At 33.3% G+C, this 14259-nt stretch overlaps 2 protein-coding genes across 2 annotated transcripts; both read left to right on the top strand.

Moving 5' to 3' along the window:
- The first annotated feature begins 1967 nt into the window (after nucleotides 1–1967).
- On the top strand, nucleotides 1968–6254 carry LOC139860074 (uncharacterized). The gene is made up of 2 exons (XM_071848846.1): nucleotides 1968–2444; nucleotides 6000–6254. Exons 1-2 carry the CDS (start codon nucleotides 1968–1970, stop codon nucleotides 6252–6254), a joined length of 732 nt encoding a protein of 243 aa, XP_071704947.1.
- Nucleotides 6255–8410: 2156 nt separating this feature from the next.
- LOC139857115 (heat shock 70 kDa protein 17-like) lies at nucleotides 8411–13972 on the top strand. The gene is made up of 14 exons (XM_071845840.1): nucleotides 8411–9276; nucleotides 9519–9751; nucleotides 10165–10324; nucleotides 10451–10696; nucleotides 10781–10917; nucleotides 11018–11351; nucleotides 11439–11600; nucleotides 11809–11883; nucleotides 12082–12182; nucleotides 12263–12332; nucleotides 12592–12648; nucleotides 12786–12847; nucleotides 13054–13126; nucleotides 13557–13972. Exons 1-14 carry the CDS (start codon nucleotides 8524–8526, stop codon nucleotides 13722–13724), a joined length of 2631 nt encoding a protein of 876 aa, XP_071701941.1. The 5' UTR covers nucleotides 8411–8523; the 3' UTR covers nucleotides 13725–13972.
- Nucleotides 13973–14259: the final 287 nt, after the last annotated feature.

Below are 14259 nucleotides of genomic sequence, written 5' to 3'. Positions count from 1 at the left end.
TCGTATAAAAATCAAAGATTTTTTTTTTGTACCCATGATTTAACCTAAAATTTAGTAATTTCATATCAATAAACAAAAGCATAACTTACTGTCTCAAACAATCAAAACTTTAAATAAATAACACTCAAAATTAATAACCGATAGCACAATTATGACAAGGAATATTAAAAATTATAATAACATAATTTGGTCACTTTGCTGGACGGTGGTGATATAAATTGATCATGATTCATGTATTAATACAAATACAATATACAACATATAATTATGAGATGAAAAATTGTAAAAAAAGAAAGAGAACTTACGAGTTAGGACGTTATCACGTTGACTTGATTTCTCTCGTTTGAAGATGGTCTCGAACTATTCACCAAATAACTCAAATAAGTGAAACTGGGTGTGAAAAGTTGTAAACTAAATAAAAAAATTGAGAAGATGTTGTATCATATTTCTTGTTAGTTAATAGCTTAATTTACGGAAATGCTTATTTGCGTTAGACTTCGCCACATAGCATTTAGTCGGTTAGTCCCAAATTTAATAATTCTAGAAATGTATACACTTTGTTGAGTAAACTGACTGGCCCATACGAATAATGGATGATTAAGTTGTCCATGTATTTTGATTAAATATTATTTGGGTTTCAATCGAGGGAGGCTTAAGAAAAATAATTAATCATAACCTATTAATTTTTCATTTCTATTAGGCCCATTGGGGGAGGCTGAGCATCCTCTGTCCCCTCCCTAGCTCCGCTACTGCACATACTCAAATAGTATTTTGAGAACTATCAGCTAAACAAGGTGTACAATGCTACTACTACTAACCAAGATCTTAATTCCAGATGACCAACATTAATCTATTTCACTCTCACAAGAGTATTCCATATTGAATATCTATCTATCCAATATGATAATTAAAAATGAATAAGGTATACTATATTTATCCGCTTATTGGAACTCCTTCCAATGACCTATGCATTCTATTATCATTTCCAGTTGTTCGATTCATTGTGAGTTCCTTAGTGTACACGAAGAAGAGAGCTCGTAGGCCTGATTAAAAGCGAATAAGGTTTATCTGTTTTATTCATGAAGAGTATTTTTACTCAGATATACTCTGTTTCTTATATTTTCTTTGAGTACAGTCATTATACACGTAAAGTAAAGTGAGGTTTTAATGTGAGAGAATCATAAAAGAATATTACATTCCATACATTACTAGATATAACGTATACTCTAATATAACGTTTTCAGACCGCTTGTAGCGGTGTCGTGCAATGGCGTGGGGTTGACATGGCACCCGGAGGTGCCCCCTTCTAGCCATATCGAGGCGTGACCATACCAAAAAAATTGAGCTTTCCTGGGAATCCAACGGGGTTGGCAACGGTGTGGCTGGACACGTGGCGCGATACAGTTGGGCCCAATTTTGTGACCGTTTGAAATATATATAAAAAAATATATTTCTATATTATTTATCCTATATATATACACATTTATATTACTCATTCTAAACATACAAATCTTTCTTTCAGTCTTATATTTTTCTTATCAACTTATCATACACTATAAAATTTCATAATGGATAAAACATTCAAGATACTCGAGTTTGTTATTGATGACGATTCGGATGATGAAAAAATTGTTAATTTTGTTAGTAGTTTGGCGGAAGAATAAGTGGAGGAAGATGCTAGTAGTTCGCGAGTCCCTCGAACCCGGGTTTATATTCCAAGGGATAGTGAAAGTGCGGCTGAGAGGTTATTCAATGATTATTTTGCGGATTCACCAGTGTATCCAGAAAAAAACTTCAAGCGACGTTATCGAATGAGTCGTCAATTATTTCTATGAATTAACGAAGGTATATCTAACTTTAATAGTAGCGATATTCCCAATTATTTTTTGTATTTTAGGGAACGTCCCGATGCAGTTGGTTGTCAAAGTTTGACAATACTACAAAAGTGCATTGCGGCCATACGTCAAATGGCGTATGGAACTACACCTGATTTGTTTAACAAATACATAAAAATTGGTGAGAAAATGACTACTTTATGTTTAGATAATTTTTGCAAATGCGTATTTCATTTGTTTGTTAGAGAGTATTTGAGAAAGCCAACAGCTGAAGATATTGCTCGACTTTATAATTTTCACGCCCAAAAATATGGTTTACCGGGTATGTTTGGTAGTATTGATTGTATGCATTGGGAGTGGAAGAATTGTCCCGTTGCTTGGCAAGGACAATATACTAGAGGTGATAAAAAAGGGTCGTCCATTATGCTTGAAGCAGTCGCCTCTCAAGATTTATGGATATGGCATGGATTCTTTGGTATGACAAGTGCAAACAACGACATTAACGTTTTGAATTATTCACCGTTGTTCAATAGTGTAAAGGATGGCACTGCTCCACTTTTACCATTTGATGTAAACGAGCATCACTACGATAGAGGGTATTACCTAGGGGTGATAGTATATACCCTGATTGTGAAATGTCCCGTTCATATTGATTATAAACGTTCCATATTAATTGATTTCGTCGCGAGGTTTTGACCTCTATATGAGACATTTTTCAAATACTGCATTCATTTTTAAAACAACCATAACCTTTATTTTATCGATAAAGGTTTAAAAAGCATTACGTAGATTATCAAATAATGATAATCTAAAATATACCGTTTACACATGACCATTACATAATGGTTTACAATAAGAATATATTACATCAAAAATAAGTTTCTTGAATGCAGTTTTTACTCAATATCATACAAGCATGGACTCCAAATCTTGTCCTTATTTTAGTATGCAATAGCGGAAGCTCTTAGTAATCACCTGAGAATAAACATGCTTAAAACGTCAACAAAATTGTTGGTGAGTTATAGGTTTAACCTACATATTATCAAATCATAATAATAGACCACAAGATTTCATTTTTATAACACATCTCATATCAGGCATTTCGCAAACTGCATAGAGATAAAAATCATTCATATGTTGAACACCTGGTAACCGACCTTAACAAGATGCATATAGAATATCCTCATCATTCCGGGACTCTCATCGGATATGATAAATCGAAGTACTAAAGCATCCGTAACTCGGATGAGGCTTGTTGGGACAAATAGATCTATCTTTAAGATTCGCGTCAATTATGGGCCATTTCCCTAATTCTTAGGCTACCAAGCTAAAAAGGGGTATATTCGGTTCGATAATCCAACATAGAAAGTATTTTCGATTACTTGTGTCTATTTTGTAAAACATTTATAAAATCGCATGTATTCTCATCTCAAAAAATAATAGATTTTAAAAGTGGGACTATAACTCACTTTCACAGATTTTTACTTCGTCGGGAAGTAAGACTTGGCCACTGGTCGATTCACGAACCTATAACAAATATGTACATATATATCAAAGTATGTTCAAAATATATTTACAACATTTTTAATACGTTTTAATGTTTTAAGTTTATTAAGTCAGCTGTCCTCGTTAGTAACCTACAACTAGTTGTCCACAGTTAGATGTACAGAAATAAATCGATATATATTATCTTGAATCAATCCACGACCCAGTGTATACACGTCTCAGGCTAGATCACAACTCAAAGTATATATATTTTTGGAATCAACCTCAACCCTGTATAGCTAATTCAAACATTACTGCATTTAGAGTGTCTATGGTTGTTCCAAATAATATATATACATGGGTCGATATGATATGTCAAAACATTTGCATACGTGTCTATGGTATCCCAAGATTACATAATATATTAGAATACATGTATAATACAATATAAGTTAGCTAGGATATGATTTGTATAGAATTGTTACAATATTTCCCGTAGCTACAACAATAAAAAAAATATCCAATCTTGTTTTACCCATAACTTCTTCGTTTTAAATCCGTTTTGAGTGAATCAAATTGCTATGGTTTCATATTGAACTCTATTTTATGAATCTAAACAGAAAAAGTATAGGTTTATAGTCGGAAATATAAGTTACAAGTCATTTTTGTAAGAGGTAGTCATTTCAGTCGAAAGAACGACGTCTTGATGACCATTTTGAAAAACATACTTCCACTTTGAGTTTAACCATGATTTTTGGATATAGTTTCATGTTCATAAGAAAAATAATTTTTCCAGAAGAACAACTTTTAAATCAAAGTTTATCATAGTTTTTAATTATCAAACCCAAAACAGCCCGCGGTGTTACTACGACGGCGTATGTCCGGTTTTACGGTGTTTTCCGTGTTTCCGGGTTTTAAATCATTAAGTTAGCATATCATATAGATATAGAACATGTGTTTAGTTGATTTTAAAAGTCAAGTTAGAAGGATTAACTTTTGTTTGCGAACAAGTTTAGAATTAACTAAACTATGTTCTAGTGATTTCAAGTTTAAACCTTCGAATAAGGTAGTTTTATATATATGAATCGAATGATGTTATGAACATCATTACTACCTCAGGTTTTGTGGATAAACCTACTAGAAATGATAAAAATAGATCTAGCTTCAAAGGATCCTTGGATGGCTTGAAAGTTCTTGAAGCAGAATCATGACACGAAAACAAGTTCAAGTAAGATTTCCACTCAAAATAAGATTGTTATAGTTATAGAAAGATATCTTACTGTAAATAAGAAAGATTTCTTGAGGTTAGATGATCACTTTACAAGATTGGAAGTAAGCTAGCAAACTTGGAAGTATTCTTGATTTTATGAAACTAGAACTTATAGAATTTATGAAGAACACTTAGAACTTGAAGATAGAACTTGAGAGAGATCAATTAGATGAAGAAAATTGAAGAATTAAAGTGTTTGTAGGTGTTTTTGGTCGTTGGTATATGGATTAGATATAAAGGATGTGTAATTTTGTTTACATGTAAATAAGTCATGAATGATTACTAACATTTTTGTAATTTTATGAGATATTTCATGCTAGTTGCCAAATGATGGTTCCCACATGTGTTAGGTGACTCACATGGGATGCTAAGAGCTGATAATTGGAGTGTATATACCAATAGTACATACATCTAAAAGCTGTGTATTGTACGAGTACGAATACGGGTGCATACGAGTAGAATTGTTGATGAAACTGAACGAGGATGTAATTGTAAGCATTTTTATTAAGTAGAAGTATTTTGATAAGTGTCTTAAGTCTTTCAAAAGTGTATGAATATATATTAAAACACTACATGTATATACATTTTAACTGAGTCGTTAAGTCATCGTTAGTCGTTACATGTAAATGTTGTTTTGAAACTTTTAGGTTAACGATCTTGTTAAATGTTGTTAACCCATTGTTTATTATATCTAAAGAGATGTTAAATTATTACATTATCATGATATTATGATATATTAATATATATTAGTATGATATATATACAGTTAAATGTTGTTACAACGATAATCGTTACATATATGTCTCGTTTCGAAATCATTAAGTTAGTAGTCTTATTTTTACATATGTAGTTCATTGTTAATACACTTAATGACATGTTTACTTATCATTTATCATGATTAAACATAGTGTATCAATATCTTAATATGATTCATATGTATTTAGTAAGACGTTGTTATAACGATAATCGTTATATATATCGTTTGGAGTTTCTTAATTCAATAAACTCAATTTTATGTATATAACTCATCGTTAAAATACCTAATGAGATACTTACTTATCATAATATCATGTTAACTATATATATAATCATATATATATCATCATATAGTTTTTACAAGTTTTAACGTTCGTGAATCACCGCTCAACTTGGGTGGTCAATTGTCTATATGAAACCTATTTCAATTAATCAAGTCTTAACAAGTTTGATTGCTTAACATGTTGGAAACACTTAATCATGTAAATAACAATTTCATTTAATATATATAAACATGGAAAAGTTCGGGTCACTACAGATTGGGCTATGTTGGTCAAAGCACCCCATGCTCTAACTGACGAACCGCGAAAAAATTTAAACGGTTTCAAGAAAGTGCAAGAAAAGATATTGAACGTGCATTTGGAGTACTACAGGGTAGATTTGCAATGTTAAAAACTCCGGCGAGATCTTTGGACTTCAACAAAATTAGAAGACATATGTATGATTGTCTCGTATTACATATCATGATTCAAGAAAATAAGGGTTTTGTTATTGGACGGAGAGAAGAAAGAATGATAGAAAGGAACCCACCACGACGGTCAGAAAGGGATTTGAGGGATCGAGATGCAAGAGTTAAGGAAATAAGAGATAGGCAAGTTCACAAAAAGTTAAAGGCAGATTTAACCTAACACGTTTGGAACTTATCACCTTACTTTCGTACCGCTAATAATAATGAGTAATTTGTTATGTATTTTCTAGTTTCGTTTAGGAATTTTAAATTATGTAATTTTTTATTTTAGTAATTTAAATTAATGTACTTCATGTTTACTTATTTCCATAAAATATAGCCGTTTATTGCATTAATTCCTAAAACGATTACATTAATTCCTAAAAATAGAAAAACAACTTAGTTCCTAAAACGATTACATTAATTTATAACGGCTTTCTTCATCAAACTTAGTCATCAATCTTCATGCGCTTTCGTGTCTCTCAGTGTGGTCAGCACTGAGTCGCGAATATCGTATTGCTGAAACGACGGAGATTCAGGTCTTCCTTCATCTTCACTTTCTTCAATGGCGTAGCTTTCATCCCTAATTTCGGTATAAAGCGTAATTGATTGCTTACGTACCAAAGCTCGCTCAATCAAAGCAAACCAATCGTGGTCTTCTTCAAGTAGCGTGGCGGGACCATTGGATTTTTTGAAATATCAAACTTGTTTGAAAATATATGTTATGTCTCCTTGGAGATATTCAAGCAGCTTCAAAAAGTTAACACACTTACACACATCCATGAAATAATCTCGTGTTTCGTAAGGTGTATAAGTCATCAATTCTCGATCGAATTCACCTCCGTAATGAACTTTTACGTAAACATTCAATGAACTCATTTTGAATAATTGAGAGATTTTTAGGAGGTGTGTTTATTTAGGGGAAAAACAAAAACTAGCCGTTAGGAAAAAAAAAAAAGTTCAAATATAGCCGTGGTAATTAAAAATTTTAAATATAAATTTAATCATATTATTAATAAAAATAATATAATAAAACAATTAAATAAAATACAAAATTAAATGTCTCATTAGCATTCCATTACCACAACACTAACTCACAACATCAACTTTCAACACCACCAATACTCCACTCACTAACCCAACACGTCCTAGTCATAAAAAAAAAAAAAAATGCCAAAAGCAATCAGCGGAGTAATATATAACATTTTCATAGTAATTTACATATTAACTAACAGACAAAAGTTATGAATAGTCATTAAGGGCATTTTTGACTTTTCACCTTTTTTTAAATTCTAACTAAATTTCATTTTACCAACAACGCCCCCCACACTTTTTTGAAAAATTCAAATCGACCCCCCATTCTAACTAAATTTCATTTTACCAACAACGCCCCCCACACTTTTTTGAAAAATTCAAATCGACCCCCTGTACTGATAGACAAAAGTTATGAATAGTAATTAGGGGCATTTTTGACTTTTCACCTTTTTTTAAATTCTAACTAAATTTCATTTTACCAACAACTCCCCCACACTTTTTTGAAAAATTCAAATCGACCCCCCAAACAGGGGGGTAAAGTGTCAAATAACCATTTTCATAAAAAAATCTTAAATAAACTCCACCCAAATATTCAACGGGTCATATCTTCTCGCTCGCAACGAGTTAAATTTTTCCGACACCATCGTTAAACTCGAAATAATTTTAGGAAAACAATGTCACTAGCTATACGCAAAACAGACGCTTTTTAAAAAATGCTAAATATTTGGGGTACTTTTCATACACGTTGATTTTGCGTTAAATTTTTAAAAGTCGACAATTCCATAGCGAAACTTGGAGATGCACATATATTGTTAATTTAAAATAACATTTAAATCTCTCACGGGTTATACCTTTTAGTTCGACTCGAGTTGTGCTTCAACGACATCATCGTTAGCCACAAAATAATTTTACTAAACGCAATAAAATACATTGAAAACCGAACCCTCGGCGCGTAGCGAGGGTTCGATAACTAGTAGTAGTAGTAGTATATAACATTTTCAAAGTAATTATTCATATATATAACATTTTCATAGTAATTATTCTAATTCTAATTTGTGCTGTTAAAAGTTATATTCGGAGTAATATATAACATTTTCATAGTAATTATTCTAATTTCCATGTATACTAAATTTTAATCTCACAAGGTAAAAATTACACCAAACAGCACCTCCAGTGTATCTTAAACCTCCACGTGGCAATTTTGCTTACGTGGTGCGCTTTGATTGGTGACCAATACAACTGACCACGTAGAGTCAAACTCAATATTAGATCAGTCCAGATGGTTATACAGTTTGATTAACATTCACTCTTACGCTAAAACCTTCTTAAACACATCTCCAAACACAAAATCCCCAAATTTCAATCTCACATTGATATCGTTCAATCATTCATCATTTAATCACTTCACTTCTATAATGCGGATCAAATTAGGTCTAATTGTGTGTTTACTGTTGTTACATTCAATTCCATCACAATCAGCGGTATCCAGCATTGATCTAGGTTCCGAATGGATAAAAGTCGCCGTAGTGAATCTAAAACCCGGTCAAGCACCGATATCAATCGCAATTAACGAAATGTCGAAACGTAAATCGCCGGCGTTAGTGGCGTTTCATTCGAATGATCGTTTGATCGGTGAAGAAGCAGCTGGACTTGTTGCTCGTTATCCTGATAAGGTTTATTCTCAAACTCGTGATCTAATTGGAAAGCCTTTTAATCATGTTAAGAAGTGTCTAGATTCATTGTATTTGCCTTATAATGTTGTGGAAGATTCTAGAGGTGGCGTTGGGATTAAAATTGATGACGGCGTTACCGTTTATTCGGTTGAGGAGTTGACTGGTATGATATTAGGTTATGGATTGAAGTTAGCGGAGTTTCATAGTAAGGTTGTGGTGAAGGATGCTGTGATTACTGTGCCTCCGTATTTTGGACAGGTGGAACGTAAAGGTTTACTTCAGGCTGCTGAATTGGCTGGATTGAATGTGCTTTCGCTTGTTAATGAGCATTCTGGTGCTGCACTTCAGTATGGGATTGATAAGGATTTTTCTAGTGAGTCTAGATATGTTATTTTTTATGATATGGGATCTAGTAGTACATATGCTGCTCTTGTTTACTTTTCGGCTTATAATACTAAGGAGTATGGAAAGACTGTTTCTGCCAATCAGTTTCAGGTACTGCTTTCGTGTTTTTACAACGATTTCTTGTGCTATTAATGTTGCCTTTCTGTAATTCCCTTAATCCATGAATGGTATTTATTGATTGATGAAATATGGTTCAAATCAGTTAGTTACCGGAAATAGATAAAGCTTACCATGGCTATTAGTTAAATATTTCAAGCTATGCTTTGTGAACAATCAGACCTTATATTACATCAGTGCCAGTGTAATATAGTTTGGAAACACATGTGATTCAGGTCAAAGATGTTAGATGGGATCCAGAGCTTGGTGGTCAAAATATGGAATTGCGGTTGGTGGAATACTTTGCAGATGAGTTCAACAAACAGATTGGGAATGGTGTTGATGTCAGGCAATTTCCTAAGGCAATGGCCAAATTGAAGAAGCAGGTTAAGCGTACAAAGGAAATTCTTAGTGCAAATACGGCAGCTCCAATTTCAGTTGAATCACTTCTTGATGACCGTGATTTTAGGTACATGACATAATCTGCCCATACCTTAGCTTAGATATTACATGTTCTTTGTGTGCAACATGCTAGATAGTTTTTTATACTAAATTTAAATTAATTATCTGATAGTTTTTTATACTAAATTGAAATTAATTATCTCAGATAATAAAGCCAAATAGAAAGTTAACATTTAGGTACAAATAGGTGACTTAAGTCGGTAAGTGTTGACTAGGGGGGAAGCTATAGGAGGACTGGAGATAAGATATTAACTTTGTAGTGTTCTAAAACTGTTTTCAGGATAATATGGTATGAGATCCGCCATACTTATAGCAATAATTAATCGATAAAGCTGCTAATTATCAAATATATATGTAGCCGATTATTGCAATTTTCTGTATACTACATCTTTTTTTTGCTTCGTATTCATCTTGTTGCAGGAGCACCATAACTCGTCAGAAGTTCGAAGAGTTGTGTGAAGATTTGTGGGAAAGATCTATAATTCCTGTGAAAGAGTTGCTTAGCCACTCAGGTTTGAAAATTGATGACATATATGCCTTCGAGTTGATTGGAGGGGGCACTCGAGTACCAAAACTGCAGGTGTTTTGCTATTTCCCTTGCATTCTGTTATACATATGCTAAGAATGTTGTAACGTTAAAACCAGTTATATTTGGTTAGTTATTTCTCTTACATTCTATTAAATTATTAATACATCTTTTTCACAGGCTAAACTTCAGGAATTTCTTGGTAGGAGTGATATTGACAGACATCTGGATGCAGATGAGGCTACAGTTTTAGGTGCTTCATTACATGCTGCAAATCTCAGTGACGGAATTAAATTAAATCGTAAACTTGGTATGATAGATGGCTCTATGTATGGATTCATGATGGAATTAGATGGTCCTGAACTTGTAAAAGATGATACCACCAAACAATTACTTGTTCCACGGTTGAAAAAGTTACCAATCAAGGTAAACTTAATCAATACTCTTGTGTTTTCAAGAAGCGACCAATAGTTGTTTACGATAATAATCATCTGGTTAAATCTCTCACAGATGTTCAGGTCGATCACTCACAACAAGGATTTTGAGGTTTCACTTTTGTACGAGAGTGAAGACCTATTGCCCCCTGGTACTACTTCACGTACATTTGCAAAGTATTCAGTATCTGGTCTCGCTGATGCTAGTGAAAAGTAAGTACCTCAAACACAAGTTTTCTGATCAGTTTCAACTCATGTCAAAACACAGTTTTCCTTTTTTTTGTTATATGTTAATTACACACAAACTCTTCAGGTACATGTCACGAAACCTTTCGTCTCCTGTAAAAGCGAATCTTCATTTTTCACTTAGTAGAAGCGGCATACTTTCTTTGGATCGAGCTGATGCTGTTATCGAAATTTCTGAATGGGTAGAAGTCCCAAAAAAGAATCAGACTTTAGAAAATGCATCTGCTCCCGCTAACCTAACGGTTGAATCCGATTCCGCAAATGCTGAAGAAGCTAGCGATGTTCCCAATTCAGATGATTTAACTAACAGCTCAGTTAATTCCACTACGAATGAGCAAAATACCGTTGAAGTTGTTACAGAAAAGAAACTAAAGAAACGGACGTTCAGAATTCCTTTAAAGGTTTGATTTCGTTCAATTGTATTGACAAATTAGCCATATATTGTTGTTATCCCTCATTGTTTTTTGGTATTTTGTTAGCTACTGCAGATATCTGTAAAGGGTGTGGGGCCAGTTGCACCCCTCTCAGAAGATTCTCTTTATGAAGGTAAACTCAGATTGGATGCACTAGATGCGAAGGATGCAGAAAGAAGGAGAACTGCAGAGTTGAAAAATGATCTCGAGGGCTACATATATGCCACCAGAGAAAAGGTTCTTGTCCTAACTTTTCTATTTCTATTTAATATTTCATATATTTTTGTTTAAAAGTCAACGTTAGTCTCACCCGTCTCGACCGATTCGACCTTTCAAGGTCCTGACAGACTAGTATCCGCCTCGTATCTTTTTCAACCTTGCTATGAAATCAAGTTTGCATTTTAGTTTTAATTTCTCATGCCGATTTTATTGTGGGTTATTGCAGCTTGATTATTTGGATGAACTACAAACAGTATCTTCTACTGAGCAGCGCCAATCGTTTGTTGAAAAGCTTGACGAGGTTCTCTCTCTCACATCTCTCTCTCTCTCACACACACACACACACACATTAACTGTCTCATTCTATCTGCGAACAAACACATGTTTGTATATGTGTGTGTGTGTTTCGTCTTCCTCAAGATAGTAGATTGTGTTGTCTTTGGTAATAATTGGAATCGTGAAGTTTATCGTCAACTGACATTAACGTACGTTTACTTAGGTACAAGACTGGTTGTACACTGATGGTGAAGATGCAACAGCTACTCAATTTCAAGAACGCTTGGATCAACTGAAAGCTATTGGCGACCCAATCTTTTTCAGGTGTGCGTTGAGTCAATTTTCTTGACTTAAGAATTGGCCTATTACATCATGAAACTAACTCTTATGAACATCTACTATAGATATAAGGAGCTAACAGCAAGGCCAGAAGCATCACAAAGTGCCAGACAGTATTTTACCGAGTTGAAAGAGGTAAATAAGATCCAATCATTGTATCAACCCTATGCTTATGTCATCCATACTTGTAATTATAAATTATTGGATGTAAAACGCAGACCTTATAGAGGTTAATTATATGAACTTAAAGATACTTTGAAATATTATGATGCAATATGAAATAGATAGTATGTCACGATAAACAAGCCAAAAGCTATAATTGTGGGATGTTAATGTGGAACTTCACGAGAGAGAATCATATTTTTTTTTTCATTGTGGAAATTTATATCTGCAGATTGTTAGTGAGTGGGAGTTGAAAAAACCATGGATTCCAAAGGAGAAAATTGATAAGGTGAGAGATGGCTTTCATATTTCAGCATTCGTGTTTTTATATATTTCTAGTCATTCTAAAGTAAATAAATTTTAAATTGATTATGCATCATCTGAGAGATGAGAAGTTAAAACGTTATGCTCATTGTTCTTTTCAAGGTGCTAAACGGGGCAGAAGATTTCAAGAAGTGGCTAAATGATAAGGAGGCTGAGCAACAAAAGTGAGTTTTACATGATATTTACTTACTGTGCTCCATTTAACAGATAGATTCTGGTCCAAGTACTTGCAGCATTATCTTTTCTTTTTGGACCTGAAATTCAAAATTTTGTACAAAATAAATTAAATTATAAAACATGTGCCAATTTGCTTGAAAACAAATGTAATAAGAGTCTTAAACATCTTTAATTGGTAATATTCCATCAACAGGATATCTGCATCTAGCACTCCAGCTTTTACATCGCAAGAAGTTATTAGCAAACTACTCGATCTTCAAGACAAGGTATGTTTGAAATTAATACTTTTATTAATTATTTATTTTCGTTTGATGGTCTTTAGACGTGAAAATTAGCGGATTGGGTAAAGGGTCCTTCCTTGTTTCGAACCCGATGGATCTGGTTGAATTGACCTGAAATGAAATACAATGTATAAAAATTCAATGTCTTTATGAACACGTTACCTGTCAAGTACGATTACATAAATGATTTTGTTTCAGTTATCTATTTTTTACTAATTTACTTTTTTTAGGTTTTACGCATTAAAATACATGTAGAACGACTTTGAAGCTGTTGACTCAGTCAGCACTGTCTCCTTTTTTAGCTAATTTTTCTGTGATCTGTCTGATTTAAATTCATCCTTTGAACCGACTCATTTATAAGCAAATCGGTCAAAATGTCAACATCTAATATTTGTTTCCCGCGTAATAATGGCAGGTTGCAAGCACCAACAGAATTCCGAAGCCAAAACCAAAAGTTGAAAAGCCAACTAAGAAGAATGACACTGAGAATTTGACAGACGAGCCAAAAACTTCCAAAGATGACAGTAGCGACACCAAACAAGACCAGACTAATGAGGATTCAGGCAAACACGATGAGTTGTGATTCAACTGAAGTAACATACAGAATGAACGGTGAGCCTTTAGGGAGGGGTAGTTAATTAAACTAATATATATGATATAATCCTGTTGAGACCATTTTTTGAGTAACTAGATTATTTGGGTCTATTTTTATCACATAGCCTAGTCAGTTTTGTACCCTCAAGATTTTCTGATAAAGATGTACAATACTACATTGATGCATTTTAGATCATCTAATGGGCATATTTTCATGATATAGTTATTATAGTTATATATGAGGCTTGTGTAATATGTGTATCCATGTTATTGCTTAGATTCTTTGCTATCTTGTTGTTAGACCCTTATATATATTTTAGACTTTTTTGTGCCGTTGGTCCTTCCATTATACACCAAATAGTGAACAGTATTCCTCCATTATCACATTTAAACATACATAGTCCCTTCGTCTAACTTCAATTGTTATCATCAGCAAATCCTGAAAGGAGATTCATCAGGTTTAATCACGATACCAAAATTCAAACAACCTGATAATAATATTGATCTGTACATGCTTCGATTCA

The sequence above is a fragment of the Rutidosis leptorrhynchoides genome, chromosome 7 (assembly GCF_046630445.1).
Source record: "Rutidosis leptorrhynchoides isolate AG116_Rl617_1_P2 chromosome 7, CSIRO_AGI_Rlap_v1, whole genome shotgun sequence".
Classification (NCBI taxonomy): Eukaryota; Viridiplantae; Streptophyta; class Magnoliopsida; order Asterales; family Asteraceae; genus Rutidosis; species Rutidosis leptorrhynchoides.
The sequence above is the reverse complement of the archived record's forward strand: the minus strand, read 5'-3'. Positions and strand labels throughout refer to the sequence as shown.